Raw genomic sequence first — 18,586 nt, 5'->3', positions numbered from 1 at the left:
AACAAAGCAGATCTCAACAAACCATGAGGCAATAGCACCGCGGAAAGAAAGACTGATGGGGGACCCCGCCCGGCTGTGCGGATAGTGGCATGCTAGGCATGCTCAGTGTGCCAGTCAAAGTTCTAGAAACTTTGACATGAGTTTTCTGTGCCAGGCTCCATCTGATGATGTCACCCATGTGTGAGGACTATCATCCTGCTTGTCCTAGGAAAAAACAACTTCATAGGTGCAGATGATATGCCCTTCCCCATCCCCTCTCTCACTGATGTAGAAATAAGTGAACCATTGCAACACAATGTGAACCAATGCAGTAGCTCAACACCAGGGTCTGTCTGGTTTCACAATTCAATAAGATTCCACAAATAAAACAAGGACTGGAATTTTTCCTCATGAGACTATTTTGGATTTTGAGATGAAAAAAAATATCCTCAGCCTTTGATTTTGAGCAATATTGATCCTCATTTCTGGCACTATTTGCTCCAGAGTTTCTTACGCTGAAACTCAATCAAAAACTCATATCTATATCTATATATATATATATATCTATCTATATATATATATACATATATATATACATACACACACACATAGCTATATCTAGAGAGATAGAGAGACATCTCTCTCTCTCTCTCTCTATATATATATATATATATATATATAGATAGATATAGATATATATATATATATATATATATATATATAAAAAATTCTCTGTAAAAATTTTCATAAAACTACTAAATTCTTGGTGCTGGAGCAGTAGGCCCTCCTGATGAATTAAGTCTCTGCCTTCCATTTACAACAGGCCAGTGTCCAGTCCTACCCTGTGAGCAATGGGCACAGAGAGCTTGTAAATTAAAAATGTGCCTCATCTACAGCCCTGCTTATAAAAACTTTCAGCTGAGACAGACATCAAGGGCAGCAATTTGACTGGCTGGACAATCTAATTCTACCTGTTAAGGGCTTTTTTTTTATGAATGAATTCTCAAACAGCAATAGTACTCTACTGACCATGTATGAGAGACAAACATATTTAAGAGCCCTGCAGTCTTACAATGTTTGTGTAAAGATCCCAAAATTCTATATGGGTTAAAGCCATGTATTACAGGACAGAAAGATCAGATTGTAATGGCAGCAAACCAGCCGTGTGAACATATGACCATGAATTGCTCAGATTCCAAAGGGTTACATTATAATCATAGCCTGGGAATAGGAGCTGGAGATAGAGTCAGGCTATGAGATTTTGTGAGAAGGTACATGACCCTGAAGTTGGAAGCATGAGATACAGGAGAGCTAAAACTAATGCCCAGGGACTGTAAAATCACCCCATTTAAGAAGGTTATATCAGATCAAACTCCTAATATTCAGAGTTTTTCATGACGGTGAAGTACAGAAATGAGGATGAACAAACGTTTTGGATAGCAGGAAGATCAAGCATCCTCCCAGTGTGGGACAGATGAAAAGAAACCGGAAGAGGTACCCAGCTTTGCATTACATACATACAAATATATAAATATATATATATATGTACATACACACACAGACACACACACACATAGTTTATACATAAAAGACAACAGGGAGCCAGTTTAAAACTACTGCCTACAGACCCGGGAAGAGCAGAGCACCTAAGCTGCACTAATACTGAACACAGCATCAGACCAGTCCAATAATTTGATGTTCATTTCTTTTTTTCCCAGTTTCATGACTAACCTGCTCAGCATGCTTTGCTCTTGAAAACATTACAACCAGAAATGAATTTTATGTAGCGTGGAAAGGATGGAAGCACATGTGATGTGACCTGGAGCATTCTACCTGTCCCAAACCCTTTCGTACCTGGAAGATATACTGGCTGTGCAAAAACCCTTCAAGTCCCCAGCACCACTGAAGCAAAATCACTGGTTTCTCTGGCTTCCATTCTGAGCCCTTTCTACCACCACTCACTTCTGAAGACCAACATGGCTTTCTTCTCCACCAAACACCGTTAACACTTTTTTTTTCTAGTTGAGTGTAAAACTGGAAAGGCCCTTCTGATTCGCAAATGGACCTGTGCCACCCCAAGAGGCGGCTGTGCCAGAGACATTCCGAGCTGTGCACTAGGATCGATTACCAGTTCCTCCCTTTGCTCCCACCCCCACCCCCAGATTGTTGAGATGAATCTGTAAACAAGAACTTTGATTTATAAAGTACTTCACATAAACGTACAAGCATCCAAACCCCTTTTCCCCAAGGGAAACAGGAAACCAAGTCTCTCCTACCATCCTTCACCCACAAAATAGCTTTGAGGAAGGAGGATGGACAGTAGGACAGGAAGGTCCATTTCATTACAGTTTCACCAAGTTACCAGTAGCTACCTCTGCACCACATCACTGATTTCTTGGACACATGTCAATAAGTGATTGAGGACCAGGCTGGCCCCAGAGGTGCTGGCAGATGCCGAAGACACCTGTAGTTCTTGCAGGCTGACTTCCAGTTTGCTCACCGCTTCCCGGAAGGCAAACTTGTTGCGTGTCTGTGGGATGCAGTCCACATAGCCTGAGCAGTAGTCCAGCAGCTGGTGACCTGTGTCCACCAGCTGGCTGTTTGGCATGGGCTCGGCGATAGCACTTGACAGAAGGCCAGCGCACTCCAGCAGTGCCTCTTTGCTGATTTTGTCTGCTGGAATTTTCTCAAATGCTTGTTTGGTCTTTCTCAGCACTACTTTAGCCCCAGCCGTGCCATTAGCCATCTTTGCCGGTGAGGTGCTGGAAGGTGATGACAGAGGCACTTGGGGAGGAGGCAGAAGGGGCCTCCCTGCTTTCCCTGTTGCTGTCCTTTTGCCACTTTCGTTCATCTCCTGTCCTTGCTGTGACACTGTGACGAAGCCAGATTCATCTGCAGAGTCTGAGCTTGCCGGAGGGTGCTGAAGGAGCCTCATCATAGGTGGTGGAGGAGGTGCACACTTTGGTTTTACCCGTCTGGGCTTATCCCTTTCAGTAGACGAGGTAACCTGGTGCTCTGACAAGAGCTTGAACATATTCCCCTGAGAGTCTGTGCCCACCAGCTGCACATCAGCTGGTGAATGTTTTAGAGTGGGCGAGATGAGGACTGGCACTTTGTGGTTATGCGTAGTTGGAGGAATGACTGAGGCTTTGGCGGGAGAAGATCGTCCTTGCCGGACTCCATCCTCCACTGAGGGACCTACCATGCCTAGCCGTACCCCATCATTTTTCTCTTTGCCTCGAGAGTCCTTGTCAGTCATGGCTTGATTCCCACTAGGGGTTCGCACAGGAAGAGCCGTGGCTCCTCTAGGCAAGAGTTTGGCTTTTGGTCTTGCAATTCCCTCCTCACACCTCCTAAGTTGTGGGTCTGGAGGCCTCCCTGAGCACTCCTCAGGCTGCGATGTGGTAGATACAGTTCGGTCCAGTTGGATTTTTGACCTCTGGCAGTTTCTGGGAAGTGTCATTACCATTCGATCTTGTTCCGGAAGCCCTGAGGACATGGAAGATGTAGAATTTGACCTTGGAAAAGGCTTTGACGTTTCCTCACCACAAGGTGCTTTCCCTGCCCGCAAGCCCAATGTCTTTTTGATCAAGCGTGGTGTGAAAAACCCTGTGATACCCGACCACCCTCCACCAGAACTTGCACCTCCACAGCTGCTACCACCACCAACACCATCATCGCCAACAAAGTTTCTCTGTGCAAAGCCACCCCCGTAGCATTTGTGTGGGGCAGGGTTCCCATCCTCCTGTGAAGGGGCAAATGAGAAGCCATCTACATGCTGCAGGGAAGCGGCTGATGCAAAGTTACCAGTCAGCTCGCATTTCTTGTTGGGCTGGTTCTCCATCTCACGGAAAGAGCTGCTACGCTTTGGAGGCTGGGGAGCACTCTTCTTCTTCATAAAGGAGCTGAAGAAACCTCCCTTCCTGTCCCTGGTGAAAGTGGTCTCTTTGGCATCGTCCAAGAGACTGCTGGGAGATTTGTCTCTTTTTTTGCGTGGAAGTGCTGGAGAGCCACCAGCTGGTTGTGTGCTTCGAATAAATCCTAAAATGAGAACATTTAGAAAAGGAGTAAGCAGAATGGCAGATTATAAGTCTTCCAGACAATGTCCAAGCCAATTCTACATTGATAAGACAGGCTAAGAAAGAATCTGAAAATAAGTTGGTCATAGAAGCAAAGACTCATAATAAAATTTTAAAAAAATATATCTGAATCAGGAAGCCTGCGAGGGAGTCGATTGGACCATTAGATGATCGAGGAGTTAAAGGGGCTCTTAGGGGAGATAAGACCATTGTGGAAAGCCTAAATTTATTTTTTGCTTCCATGTTTACTAATGAGGATGTTGGGGTACAACAAGTGAGGTGATAAAATTTGCAGATGACACAAAATTATTCAGAGTCGTTAAATCACAAAAGGATTGTGACAAATTGCAGGACGACTTGTGAGACTGGAAGATTGGGCTTCTAAATGGCAGATGAAGTTTAATGTGGACAAGTGCAAGGTGATGCATAGAGGGGAAAAAAACCCTTGCTGTCTGTAGTTACACGATATTAGGAGTTAACACCCAGGAAAGAGATCTAGGCATCAGGGGTAAAGCATAGTTGCTTACCTGTAAACAGGTGTTTTCCTAGGTCAGCAGGATGTTAGTCCTCACACTTGGGTGATAACATTGGATGGAAACCGGCACGGAAAACTTATACCAAAGTTTCTAGAACTTTGGCTGGCACACTGGGCATGTCCAGCATGCCCTATACCACGCGTCTACTTGGGGTCCCTCTTCAGTCTTGTAACATAGAATTACGATAAAAATAAAATAATAAACCACAGGAGAAACCCAACTCCGCAGGGTGCCGGGCAGGTTTTGTGAGGACTAATATCCTGCAGTCCTAGGAGAACACCTGTTACAGGTAAGCAACTATGCTTTCTCCTAGGACAAGCAGGATGGTAGTCCTCACACGTGTGAACCCCTAGCTACAGGCTGCTCTCCAACGCAAAAGGGGACCAACAAGCACCAACCAGTTGTCAACGGGCACAACAACCACAGTGCTGTTGGTAACAGATGGGGAGACAGCCTGAACCCAAACAATGGATCCTTTACCTCAAAGAGATTCCGGAGGACAGACTGGCCGAAACTGTCACACTGGCCATCTCTATCCAGTCAGTAGTGACATGCAAATGTGTGGAGAGAACTCCACGTCGCAGCCCTGCAGATTTGCTCCTTGGGAACTGCTTGCAAGTGGGCCACAGACGTTACCATGGCTCTGACAGAATGAGCCTTGACATGACCCCCAAGATGCAGTCCCGCCTGGGCATAACAGAAAGAGATGCAATCTGCTGGTCAATTGGAAAGTGTGTTTGGCAACGGCAACTCCCAACCTATTCCTGTCAAAAGAAATAAAAAGCCTGGAGCTTCTATCCGCTCCAGGTAGAAGGCTAAGGCTCTCTTGCAATCCAAAGTGTGCAGTGCTCATTTGCCTTGGTGTGAATGGGACTGGGAAAGAATGTTGGCAGGACGATTAACTGGTTAAGATGGAAATCCATCACCAGGACCACCCTGACATGGTAAAACTTGGTATAAGGTGGATAAGTCACTAAGGCCTGGAGCTTGCTGACGTGACCGTCACCAAACATATGACCTTCCAGAGTCAAGTACTTCAGATCACAGGTGTGCAGAGGCTCAAAAGAAGCTTTCATCAGCTGAGCTAGCACCACATTGTCGTCCCAAGACATAGCAGAAGGCCTTAGGGGAGGTTTCAATTGAAGCAGACCCTGCATGAAACATACACTATAGGCTGCACAGAGATGGGCATACCATCTATACCCTTGGTGGTATGTGCCAGTTGCACTCAGATGAACTCTAATGGAGGTAGTTTTTAAACCAGCTTCAGAGAGGTGCAGAAGGTAATCAAGCAGATTTTGTGTGGGGCAGGAGAAAGGATCTAGAGCCTTTTGCTCACACCACACGGAAAACCTCTTCAGTTCGTAGGACTTTCTAATGGAAGGCTTTCAAGAAGTTACCAGGACTTGAGAGACATCCTCTGAAAGATCCAGCGACTGCAGGATTAACCTCTCAACATCCAGGCTGTGGCGACAGGGCCTGAAGGTTGGGATGCCGCAGCTTGCCCTGATCTTGCGTAATGAGATCTGGGGAAGTCCCCAGACTGATTGGTTCCTGGAGGGTCAACTCCTGAAGTAGTGGAAACCAGATCTGTCTCAGCCAATGAGGGGCAATGAGGATCATAGTCCCTGGGTCCTCTCGAAGCTTCAGGAGAGTCTTCGTCACTAGCAGAATCGGAGGATATGCGTACCGAAGACCCTTGCCCCAATGATGGGCAAGAACGTCCAAGGCTGGTTTGCCGTTGGACCTGTACAGGGAACAAAACTGAGTCACCTTCCTGTTGCAGGGGAATGCAAACAAGTCCTCATCTGGGCTTCCCCAGAGGTGGAAGATCCGGTTCGCCACTCCCTGGTCCAAGGACCACTCTTTGGGTCTGAAGGCTCGACTCAGTCTGTCCACAATCACATTCACTGTTCCGGCCAGACAAAGCACCACCCCATGGGACAGAGTCCATGCCAGATCTGGACTGCTTCCTGACACAGGAGGTATGACCCTGTGCCTCCCTGCTTGACGACATACCACATTGCTACTTGGCTGTCTGGATCAGGACAATTTTGTTGGACAGGCGATCTCTGAAAGCGTACCTGATCACCCAAAGCTCCAGGAAGTTAATTTGGCATTGTGCTTCCTGGGAGGACCACAGGCCCTGGGTACAGAGCCTGTCTATATGAGTACCCCACCCCAGGGTGGATGCATCTGTGTTAAGGACAATTTGAGTAGGGGGATTTTGAAATGCTACACCCCGCTCCAAATTCGAGAGAACCCACCACCAGGACAAGAAGTCCCAGAAGACTGAGTGATGAGGATGCGAGCCTGGAAGTCCTGGGTGTTCTGATGCTACTGTGACCTCAAAGTCCATTGGGCCTTGCGCATGTGTAAGCACGCTAAGGGAGTAACATGGACAGTTGTGGCCATGTGGCCCAACAGCCTCAACATGTGCCTTGCTGATACCTGCTGGCTCTGTTGAATCACCTCTGCTATGGATGCCAAAGTGACCACCCTGGAGCATGGCAGGAAGGCTTTTGCCTGAACTGTGTCTAGCAGGGCTCCAATGAAGTCCAATTGAATTGAAGGGCTGAGATGGGACTTCGGGTAGTTGATAACGAACCCTAGTGACCCCAACACCCAGATGGTCAAGCACAGGGACCATTCTGACTCTGTCTAAGAGGTGTTCTTGATCAGACAATCGTCCAGATGGGGGAAAACATGCACTCCAAGCATGCAGAGGTGCACCCCCCACCATGGCCAAACACTTTGTAAAGACATGTGGGGCCGATGCTAGCCCAAATGGCAACACTCTGTACTGGAAGTGCTGTTTTCCCCACTTAAAATCTGGGATACTACCTGTGACCTGGGAAGATCTCGATGTGAGTGTATGTGTCCTTTAAATCAAAGGAGTATATAGCCAGTCCCCCTTTTGCAGGAAGGGAATCAGGGTGCCCAGGGAAACCATCCTGATCTTTTCTTTTTTGAGAAATTTGTTCAAGGACCTTACGTCTAGGATGGGACAGAGTCCCCCTGTTTTCTTTGGAATCAGGAAGTACCGGAGCAGAATCCCTGCCCCTTTTGCCTTGGTGGGACAGGTTCGACCACTCTGGCCGTTAAGAGGGCAGAGAGCTCCCTTAACAGTACCTCCTGATGCACAGCCCCCAAAATGGGCATGGAGGAGAATTTGGTGGGACACCCATTAGTTTCAAGTCAATACCCTTGACGGACAATGGACAGAACCCACTAGTCTGAGGTTACACTGGGCCACTGATTCACAAAGAACTGCAGCCTGCCCCTGAATTGGGGGGGGGGGGGGGGGGGGGGGAACAGCATCTCAGGTATGGACGGCTCGCTTAAGCTCCCTATGATCCAGTCAAAACCCTGACCCGGGATTTGGCTGGGGCATCAGTTGGGACTTGGGAGCTCGCTGCTACATAGGACGGCTGCGGGAGATCACCTTCTGTGATCAGAAGCAAGGGGCCAGAGGATAGTGCTTCCTCTGGCAGTAGAAAGACCTCTTCTGACCCTGCCTCGCAGACCTCTTGGCTGAGGAGAGAGGGTCCAAAGTGCTTGTGGAGAGATGCTGGAGGGTCTCCTGGTGGTCCCATAACTGGGTCACACCGTCCCTCACCTTGGCTCTAAAGAGATTCTTCTCCTGTGCAGGGCAGGTCAGCAAGACCAGTTGGAGATCCAAGGCCCGCAGCCATGCCATTCAGCGGGTGCAGATTCCTGCTGCAGAGACTCGTTGCCCTCTTAAACATTGTAGGTGAAACACACCTCGTGTTTTCTGCACTCCAGGCCCTGATATACCAGTGACAGAAAGGTGTCTTGCTATTGTTGAGGCAGCCACTCGGCCACCTCTTGCACCTGCTTCCAGAGGTTGCGAGAGTATTGGCTCATATAGAGTTGGTAAGAGGTAATGCAGAAAATGAGCATTGCCCCCTGAAACACCTTCCTCCCAAGAGCATCCAGTCCCCTCTGTTCCTTCCCTGGGTCCAAGAGCGCTTGGCCTTCTTGAGAGGATTCGACCACTATCGATTGGTGTGTTAGCTGACGCTTTTCGAATCCGGTGGCCTGTTGGATGAGGTAAACCCCGTCTGCATTCCTATTCACCAGAGGAACTGTGAGGGGGTGCTCCCAAATCCTCAACTCCTTCTTAAAGACCTTGTTTACCGGGACAGTCACAATTTCTTTAGAAGCCTCCACAAACTGGTGGATTTCCAGCAACTTGTACCTGGCATCCTCAGTCATCAACTGAAATGGGATGGACTCCGCCATTGCCCTCACAAAACCTGCGAAGGTCAGGTCCTCAGGCAGAGACCTTTTTCGTTCCTCCGGAGGAGATGGTTCCCTTCGAGTCCTCTGAGAAGGATTCTGCATTGTCCTCCTCCCAGGAGTCATATGGGGCCTCATCCTCACTGAAATCCACAGGGGATGGGGCACTGGGTACTCGGCCTTCATCCAGGAGCCTAGACACTGGTGGCACCAGTGCAGACAAAGCTGGACCGGGGGAGGGCTGCAGGACACGCTGTCAGCGCCTGCCTCACTGGAGCTTGCTCCTCGGAGGAACTGGCAACGACCACCGCATCGGGCCAAGGGAGCATCAGTGCCCCGCCAGGCATCGCTAGCCCCCTGGGAACCGGCACCAGCTGGGGTTGGTAATACCCCAATGAGCACATCAAGACGCTCCAGCAGCGGTTCCAATAGGGAGAATATGGTCACAGGTGCTACAAGCGCGATGCCTCGCAATGCCCGATCGCCCGCCAGCTGGACTCTGTGCTCCAGCTCCTCCTCAAAAGTTGCCAATGCCAAAACGGACTGGGAGGCAGGAGGGATAGACAGGTTTTCCTTGGAAGCCCGACGTGGATTGGCGACAGACATCAGGACTGGTGAAAACCATTACGGACTGCTTGGAAAGATTGAGGATAGGTACTCCTTGCCACAGAGTCGCTTTGGGGGCATCATAGCAAGCTCTGGTGCCTACCTGAACCTGGCACCGTGCATTGACGGCGTCTGGTAACGATGCTTCCTTAGCTTCCCTTGGTGCTCGGCCCAGTCTTTCCCCAGTGCAGAGGTCGAAGACGATGAACCCGATGTCCTTGACCTGGAGGAGGCAAACAGAGGCCAGTCTCCTGCACCCCTATCCACCAGTGGCATTGACGGAGCAGATGGCCCCTGCCAATGTCAATAGCTCAGTGTCCATCGGTGCAGCTCCTCAGTCCTTTGATGTCGATGCCACAGATGCTGATGGCTTGGAATTTTTTTTACCTCGAAGAGCTTCTTCATCTTGTCTAGGTGAGTGCGACATCCCTTCGGGGTCATTTGGTTGCATAGGGGCACCCCAGGACATCATACGATGCCCACAGGCAGAGGATGCACACATCATGCACGCCCATGATGGACATGGTCCTTGAGCACCCATGAAAACCCAACGCCATGATGACACAAACTGAAGGGGCGAAAAATGACAACAGATGCTCTAGGTGGTCAACGCCGGCGGGCACTGATGCACCGCTACCATTGGGGATGGATTGAAAAGAAACTTACCGAACCTCCAAAAAAAAAAAAATGACTAGGATTCAGGGGAACAGAGAGGGACCTGGACGCAAGAAAACTCCCCTGAAAATATTGGTGAAAAGCTTTCCAGATACTTTTGAATAATCAAAAGAAATACGAGCTCAGAAACCGCGATGCAAAAGCTCCGTGGGAAAAAAAAAAAAGGCCCAAGAGGGACCCCGTGTGGACACGTGGTATAAGGCATGCTGGGCATGTCCAGTGTGCCAGTCAAAGTTCTAGAAACCTTTACATAAGTTTTCTGTGCCAGGCTCCAATGATGTCACCCATGTGTGAGGACTACAATCCTGCTTGTCCTAGGAGAATACATTGAAGTCATCAGCTCAGTGTGCTGTGGCGGTCAAAAAATGTAAACAATGTTAGGAAATATTTAAAAGGGAATGAAATAAAATGGTGGATGTCATAATGCCTCTGTATCGCTCCATCGTGAGACTGCACCTTAAATACTATGTGCAACTCTGGTTGCCGCATCTAAAAAAATATATAGTTGCACTGGATAAAGTACAGAGAAGGGCAACCAAAATGATAAAACGGCAAGGAATTTCTCCCCTAAGAGGAGGTTTGGGCTATTCAGCTTGGAGAAAAGATGGCTGAGGGAGGATATGATAGAGGTCTACAAAATGGTGAAATGACTTGAACAGGTAAATGTGAATCTGTTATTTACTCATTAAGATAATAGAAGGACTAGAGGGCATTCCATGAACATAAGAACATGCCATACTAGGTCAGACTAAAAGGTCCATCAAGCCACTGTTGGAGGCATCCTGTCTCCAACAGTGGCCAATCCAGGCCCTAAGAATCTGGCAAGTTCCCAAAAACTATCCCATGTTACTGTTGCTGTTAATAGCAGCGGCTATTTTCTAAGTCAACTTAATTAATAGCAGGTAATGGGCTTCTCCTCCAAGAACTTATCCAATCTTTTTTTAAACCCAGCTACACTAACCACATCCCCTGGCAACAAATTCCAGTGTTTAAAAGTGCGTTGAGTGAAAAAGAACTCTCTCCGATTAGTTTTAAATGTGCCACATGCTAACTTCATGGAGTGCCCCCTAGTCCTTCTATTATCTGAAAGAGTAAATAACCGATTCACATTTACCCGTTCTAGACCTCTCATGAAGTCAGTAAATAGTATATTTAAAACAAATTGGAGAAAATTCTTTCACTCAACGCACAATTAAGTTCTAGAATTCATTGCCAGAGGATGTGGTTAAGGAAGTTAGTGTAGCTGGGTTTAAAAAAGGTTTGGATAAGTTCCTGAAGTGCTATTAATCACCAAGTAATAACCTCTGCTTGATACCAGCATTAGTAGCTTGGGATTTATTTAATTTTTTGGGTAGTAGCCAGGTACTTGTGACTTGAATTGGCCACTGTTAGAAACAAGATACTGCGTTTGATGGACCTTGGTCTGACCCAGTTTGGCATCTCTTATGTGATATACACACCAGTAACTTTTTATTTACTTAAAAGAAATCAACCAGCCTGAGTTTTATGAGTCTCAGATATATAATAGTGTCTTTGGAACATGAAGTGGTTTTCTTTTCTAAGTAACCAGTCACTTACTGTTGTACCCCTAGGTAGCACCCGCTATTGATGGTGGATAAGTCCTCTTAAGTCAAGGGAAGTGTCACCTCTCTAATGATAAGGCAGGGAACCACTTTATTGCTACTCCGAATAACTAGATCCTTGTTGGATGTACCAATTATTTTCTTTCTCCCTTTACATTAACAATATTTTTATGCTGAAAAAAGCAGCTCTTTCTCCGCTTCCAAATTCTCAGTGCAAACAAATGCAACTCCTCCATAAAGAAGGGACACTATACAAATGTGCGATGCTCTTCCTCTCTCTCACCTGGTAATAGGAAAGTATGCAGTTTATTTTGATTTACAGTCTGTAAAGTATTCTTGGATTTTTACCTGGTGCTGAGCTGGAGGCTGAATGCTCAGTTACATCGTCTGTCCCTTCAATGTTCTCCTTATTTTCTGCCTGTTTCTTCATAGTCCGGGTCTTGGATGGCAACACAGGTAACTGACTCTGATATGAAACCACTGATGAAGAAGATGCCGTCCTCCCAAGCTCTTCAGCTACCTCTGAAAGAACAAGTTGTATGAACATTTCAGGATGCCTAGATTCCTTCTTTGGCACAGAAATTTGCTAGGTTTAGTATGTGAATTTCTGTGTAGTGAGTACTTCAGTAAAATTTAGAGATTTTTTTTTCCATATAAGAAAATAAGCAAGAAATGAACTAACCAATGGCAGAGGAGCTTTAAAATTTGATGACATCACATGTTTTAGCTTATCTGAGATTTCAAACTAACTGAATTAGCTTGTTTCTCTACAGCAAAGAAAGGCTTACCTGTAACAGGTGTTCTCACAGGACAGCAGGATGTTAGTCCTCACGAAAGGGCTCCATCCTGATGATGTCACCCTATCACGGAACACTTTTGTCAAAGTTTCTAGAACTTTGACTTGGCACATTGAGCATGCCCAGGATGGTACCAACCCTGCATCCAGTAGAGGTCACCCTTCAGTCTTGTTTGTAGTAAACATACGAGCAAAAAAATAAAATAATAAATTGTAAGCGAACCCAACTCCGCGGGGTGGCGGGCGGGTTTCGTGAGGACTAACATCCTGCTGTCCTATGAGAACACCTGTTACAGGTAAGCAACTCTGCTTTCTCATAGGACAAGCAGGATGGTAGTCCTCACATATGGGTGAATAGCGAACTGAGGGTGCCCGAGTAAATGTACCAAAAGCACCCAATGACGTGCAACAGGCACAACAACAGGGGTGGGTTTGGTTACAAGGGCAGCCTGAAATTCCCAGTGGGTCGCTGGGAGGAAGTTGGGTTATTAAGCTGAAAATAAATTGCACAGGACAGACTGGCCAAAAATGGAATCTTGTCTGCCAGCCTTGTCCAGGCAATAATGAGCTTCAAAGATATGGAGAGAACTCCATGTAGCAGCCCTACAGATGTCAGTAAGAGGCACCGAACGAAGGTGTGCTACTGATGTTGCCATGGCTCTTATAGAGTGCTCTTTCACACGTTCCTGTAGCGGAAGGCCTGCTTGTTGGTAGCAGAAGGAAATACAGTCCGCTAGCCAGGAGGATAGAGTCTGCATGCCCACCAGAATTCCCAGTTTTTTTTTTATCGAAGGAGACAAACAGCTGGGTGGATTTCCTTTGGGCTGCCGTGCATTCCAAATAAAATGCTAGCACACGTTTACAGTCCAAGGAACGTAGTGCTCGCTCACCTGAATGTGAGTGGGGTTTTGGAAAGAAAGTAGGTAGTATAATGGATTGATTCAAGTGAAACTCAGATACTACCTTTGGTAAAAATTTTGGATGAGTGTGATGTACTACTCGGTCATGGAGAAAGTTTGTGTAAGGTGGGTATGTTACCAACACCTGTAGCTCACTAACTCTGCGAGCCGACGTTATAGCCAGGGGAAAAAGCATTTTCCAAGTGAGATAACGCAGCTCGCAGGAATGGAGAGGCTCAAACAGAGGTTTCATGAGCTGAGCCGATACCACATTGAGGTACCAAGCAGGGGACGGAGGGCGTAATGGGGGCATGAGATGTAGCAAGCCCCTCATAAAGGGGCAGATTTTTAAAAAGTATGCGCGCGCATACTTTTGTTCGTGCACCTGGCGCAAACAAGAGTACGCCAGATTTTAATAGATACGCGCGTAGCTGCGCATATCTTATAAAATCCGGGGTCGGCGCGCGCAAGGCTGCGCAAAAATTGGCAGCATGCGCGCGCCGAGCCGCGCAGCCTGCCTCCATTCCCTCCGAGGCCGCTCCGAATTCGGAGCGGCCTCGGAGGGAACTTTCCTTCCGCCTCTCCTCACCTTCCCCTCCCTTCCCCTACCTAACCCACCCCCTATCTTTATTATAAAAGTTACGCCTGCCTCGATTCTCCAGCCTGGGAGCAGTTTCGGAGGCCTCAGTCACGCCTCCGAAATGCCCCCGGGCCGGAACCACACCTGCAGCCCCGCCCCCGGAACACCCCAGATGACGCACTGGCCGTGACACCCCCCCCCCCCCCGGAAAGCCCCGGGACTTGCGCACGCTGCCGAGCCTAAACAACATAGGCTCTGCGCGTGCAGGGGGTGGAAGGGGCAGCTTTTTGGGGGTTACGTGCGTATCTTACGTGCTTACCCCTTTGAAAATCTGCCCCAAAGTGTGCCACTAAGGGTTGTGTCGATATCAAGACATCTCCTATACCTTTATGGAAAGTGGCCACCGCACCGACATGAACTCTAATGGAGGAAGTTTGTAGACCAGACTGACAGGTGCCAGAGGTAGGCTAGGAACTTCGTTGTGGGGCAGATAAAGGGATCTAATTCCTTAGATGTGCACCATAAGGAAAACCTTTTCCAATTGGAATGATAGGATTTCCTGGTACAAGGCTTTCGTGAAGTTATCAGGACTTGGGATACCGAGTCCGAAAGGTTGAGTGGTTGTAGTATTAGCCTTTCAACATCCAGGCTGTCAGTGACAGGGCCTGGCGGTTGGGATGACACAGCTGTTCGCTGTTCTGAGTTATTAGCAACGGATCTGCCCCCAGGCGAATTTGCGGATGGACTGAGAGGTCATGAAGGATGGGAAACCACACCTGTAGTGGCCAGTAAGGGGCTATGAGAATCATTAAGCCCTTGTCCTGCCGTAACTTCACGAGAGTCTTGCTGATGAGTGGAAGTGGAGGGTACACATATAGAAGACTGTTTGACCACGAGAGGGCGAAAGCATCCCTTGGTGGTGTCTTGCAGCTGCGATGTAGTGAGTAGAAGTTCTCTACTTTGCAGTTGTGAATGGATGCAAAGAGATCTATGTACAGATAACCCCACCACTGGAAGACTTTCTCTGCTACAGTAGGGTTTAGGGACCATTCGTGGGGATGAAAGGTTCGCAAGTACATTGTCCACACCTGCTAGGTAGGTCACTCTCAGGAAATCTAGTGGGAGAGAGCCAAGACCCATATTTGTGCTACTTCCTGACATAGCAGGTACAAGCCCATTCCACCTTGTTTGTTGATGTACCACATCGCTACCTGGTTGTCTGTTTGGACCAGGATTGTCTTGTTGGATAGGCAATCCCGAAAAGCCATTAGGGCATACCTTATTGCCTTGAGCTCCACAAAATTTATCTGATGTTGTGATTCTGCTGCAGACCAGGTTCCCTGAGATTTCAGGTTGTTGAAATAGGCTCCCCATCCGTTGTCAGTGTGATTTGAGATTCTGGTAGCCCCTTGAGAAGATTGGACTCTTGAATCCACCAAGCTAGCGAGAGACGGAGCTGCCTGGAGACATGGACAATGCTGGACACTGGATGGTGGGCCTGAGCCCACTAAGACTTCAAGGTCCATTGAGTTACTCTCATGGCCAGACGAGCCATTGGAGTAACATGAACAGAGGATGCTATGTGACCCAATAAGGTTAGAAAATGATGAGCCGTTGTGGATCGATGCGTCCGCACTAGTTTTGCAAGAGTTGCAATGGTGTGCGCACGATCCCTCAGGAGATAAGCTTTTGCTTGTATGGTGTTTAAGTCCGCTCCTATGAAGGAGGGGATCTGTGACAGAACCAGATTGGATTTTTGAGAGTTTACTAGAAATCCAAGTGATAGTAGTAGCTGTAGGGTTAGATGTAAGGAGGCCAGAACTTCCTTTTCGGTTGGGACCTTGAGTAACCAATCGTCTAGGTATGGGTAGATATAAATGCTCTGCCGACTTAGTTACACTGCTACTATTGCCAGGCACTTTGTAAAGACTCGAGGTGCTGATGCTAAGCCGAATGGGAGCACTCGATACTGGAAGTGATGGTGTCCGACTAGGAAATGGAGATATTTTCGATGAGACGTGTTATTGCTATATGCATGTATGCGTCTTGTAGGTCTAGAGAGCAAAGTCAATCTCCCTTTCGAAGAAGAGGGAGTAGGGAGCCCAAGGTTACCATCCTGAACTTTTCCTTTTGTAGATGTTTGTTTAAGGCACGAAGATCCAGAATTGGACAAATGCCTCCTGATTTTTTTGTTATCAGGAAATATCGAGAATAGAACCCTTGTCCCCATTGTGGAGGGGGCACTGGTTCTATCGCTCTGGATTAAAGGAGGGTTATTAGTTCCTCCTCTAGAAGCGGTGAGTAGCTGCATAAACCCCACCCTGGCCGAGGTGGGGATTCCGACGGCACTGAAAGGAAGTTGAGATGGTAACCTTGAGTCACTACAGAGAGGACCCATTGATCTGTAGTGATCTTGTGCCAGGTTTCGGTGAAGTGGCACAAACGGCCGCCCATTGGCAGAGATGGTAGTGGAAGTTGGCAGATGCTCTCTAGCTGGGAGGCAAAACCCCGAAGCAGTGCCAGGCTGTGAAGCTGGTTGGGCTTTTTGATGCCTGGATTGACAGGCTTGAGGCTTTTGGTATGGCCTGGTTGGGCGATTGCGAGATAGGGGAGGATAATACTTATGAGCTTTATAGGTTGCCCTCTTGGCCTCTCTTCTGAACAGCCATTTAGAAGTAGAGGGAAACTCCAAGGGTACCACAGAGAGCTGGCGCAATGTCTCATGGTGGTCCTTGAGCTGTGAGAGAGTCTCCTGGATCTTTTCCCTGAATAGATTATCACCTGCACAAGGGAGGTCCGCCAACCTCTCTTGGACTTCGGGTCGTAAATCCGAAGACTTCAGTCAGGCCCATCTTCTGGCACTAATCCCCGCTGCAGTCACTCTAGAGGCAGTGTCAAAGATGTCATATGCAGTGCGGACCGCGTGCTTACCAGCATCAAGACCTTTCTTGAGGATGGAGTTGAGTTGGTCCTGAAACTGCTCTGGAAGGGAATCTGAGAAGTCCTGCAGCATCTTGAAAAGGTTTCTTGTGTACTGCGTCCTATATAGCTGGTATGCAGCTATACGTGAAATTAACGTGGAGCCATGGAACACCCGACGGCCCAAGGCATCCAGAAATCTTTGTTCTTTCCCTGGAGGTGTAGAAGAATGAGGTTGAGGTCTCCTTGCCTTCTTCTGAGCAGACTCCAATACAACAGAATGGTGAGAAAGCTGGGTCTTCTGGAACCCAGGAGCTGTTTGAACCAAGTAGGTAGCGTCTGTTTTCTGGTTCACTGGTGGTACGGTACCAGGATGTTCCCAGTTACGCTGGAGAAGTTCAAGGAGGACTTCGTGAATTGGTATGGACATTATCTCCTTGGGGGAACCACAACCTGGAGTACCTCAAGCATTTTGTGCCTGGAGTCTTCCTTTGTTTGAAGCCTGAAGGGAATGGCTTCTGACATCTCCTTTATAAAGCTTATGAAGGACAGGTCCTCTGGAGGAGAACATCTTCTCTCTTCAGGAGGAGATGGCTCAGAGGGAATGTCATCAGAATCCTGGGTATCTGAGGAATCATCAGACCAAGGCTGGTATGGCTGATCACCAGCATCGGTTGGGACCTCCTGATGGAAGGAAGAGGCCTATTCCAGCTGGATCAGGTTGTGGCACCGACGGAATCGGAGGGGGCATAGAGGGTATCTGAGGAGGCATCGACAGGGGTCGATGCCGCACCGAAGATGGAAGAGGCACGATGGAATCTGTGACTTTGATGGACGTCTTGGAAGAACCCCCGATGGTTCTGGTATCGGTTCCGGCATAGACGATTCCTCATCCTCTGATGACAGGGGAATTTGTGCCGATGGTGTGTAGGACATATCTGTGTTTTCGGGGGCACCGGAGGGAGAGCCCCAATCAGTATGTCCAATCTGTCCAGTAATGGAGCCAGCATCGAGGGTATCGTATCGGAGCCCGAGATTGGAGTTGGTGCTGGTGTCAAAGGAGGCGGAAGGCCCTGTAATGCATGGATGACTGCCTCTTGAACCATCCGGTTCAATTCCTCACAGAAAGCTGGCGCTTGAAACACTAGTTCCGGAGTAGGAGGCTGCACAGGCATTGCTGGAGGGTCCACCACCAGTGAGAATGGAGTCTCGGCTCCCAGTACCGATGAAGGTGGGGGAACGCCTCTGTGCCTTGGAGGAGGATGGAGGCTCCTCTGCGCGGGCTTTTCTTCAGTGGCTCTGTCGATGCCGACATCGAGGGCTTCCCTGGGTCAGCAGATTGAGCCTTTCGATGCCGATGCTTCTCCCAGTGCTCGGCCCGGTCTTTCTCTGGTGCCAAGGACAAAGAGGTGGACGACTTCAAAGTGGATCCAGTCAGACAAGAACCACTGGCGTCCGGTTGAAGTCGAGAGGTGGAAGGCGACGGTGCCGATGACGTCAAGGCCTTCAATGGAGTTGGCTGCTTAGCCTGGAAAAGAAACTCCATTTTTTCTAACCATGCCCTACGGTCCTTCGGGGTCATTTGGGCACAATTGGTACATGTAGCAACATCATGGTCAGTCCCCAAGCATAAGACATACCTTGTGTGTGTCCGTGATGGACATCGTCCTC

The 18,586-nt window shown here is 48.2% G+C and overlaps 1 protein-coding gene across 5 annotated transcripts in view; it reads right to left on the bottom strand.

Moving 5' to 3' along the window:
• Nucleotides 1-714: 714 nt before the first annotated feature.
• ABL2 (ABL proto-oncogene 2, non-receptor tyrosine kinase) overlaps nt 715-18,586 on the bottom strand; it is a 146,766-nt gene continuing 128,894 nt past the window's right edge. For 3 of the 5 annotated variants that reach the window (XM_029618314.1, XM_029618315.1, XM_029618313.1), the window contains exons 10-11: nt 12,070-12,243; nt 715-4,020 (exon numbers count right to left, since the gene is read on the bottom strand). In XM_029618314.1, coding sequence (XP_029474174.1) covers nt 2,348-4,020; nt 12,070-12,243 — 1,847 coding nt within the window. In that variant the 3' untranslated portion in view covers nt 715-2,347. The remainder of the gene's footprint in view (nt 4,021-12,069; nt 12,244-18,586) is intronic. The other 2 variants (XM_029618317.1, XM_029618316.1) reach the window with 1 other exon arrangement.

The sequence above is a fragment of the Rhinatrema bivittatum genome, chromosome 10, assembly GCF_901001135.1.
Source record: "Rhinatrema bivittatum chromosome 10, aRhiBiv1.1, whole genome shotgun sequence".
Taxonomy (NCBI): domain Eukaryota; kingdom Metazoa; phylum Chordata; class Amphibia; order Gymnophiona; family Rhinatrematidae; genus Rhinatrema; species Rhinatrema bivittatum.
The sequence above is the reverse complement of the archived record's forward strand: the minus strand, read 5'-3'. Positions and strand labels throughout refer to the sequence as shown.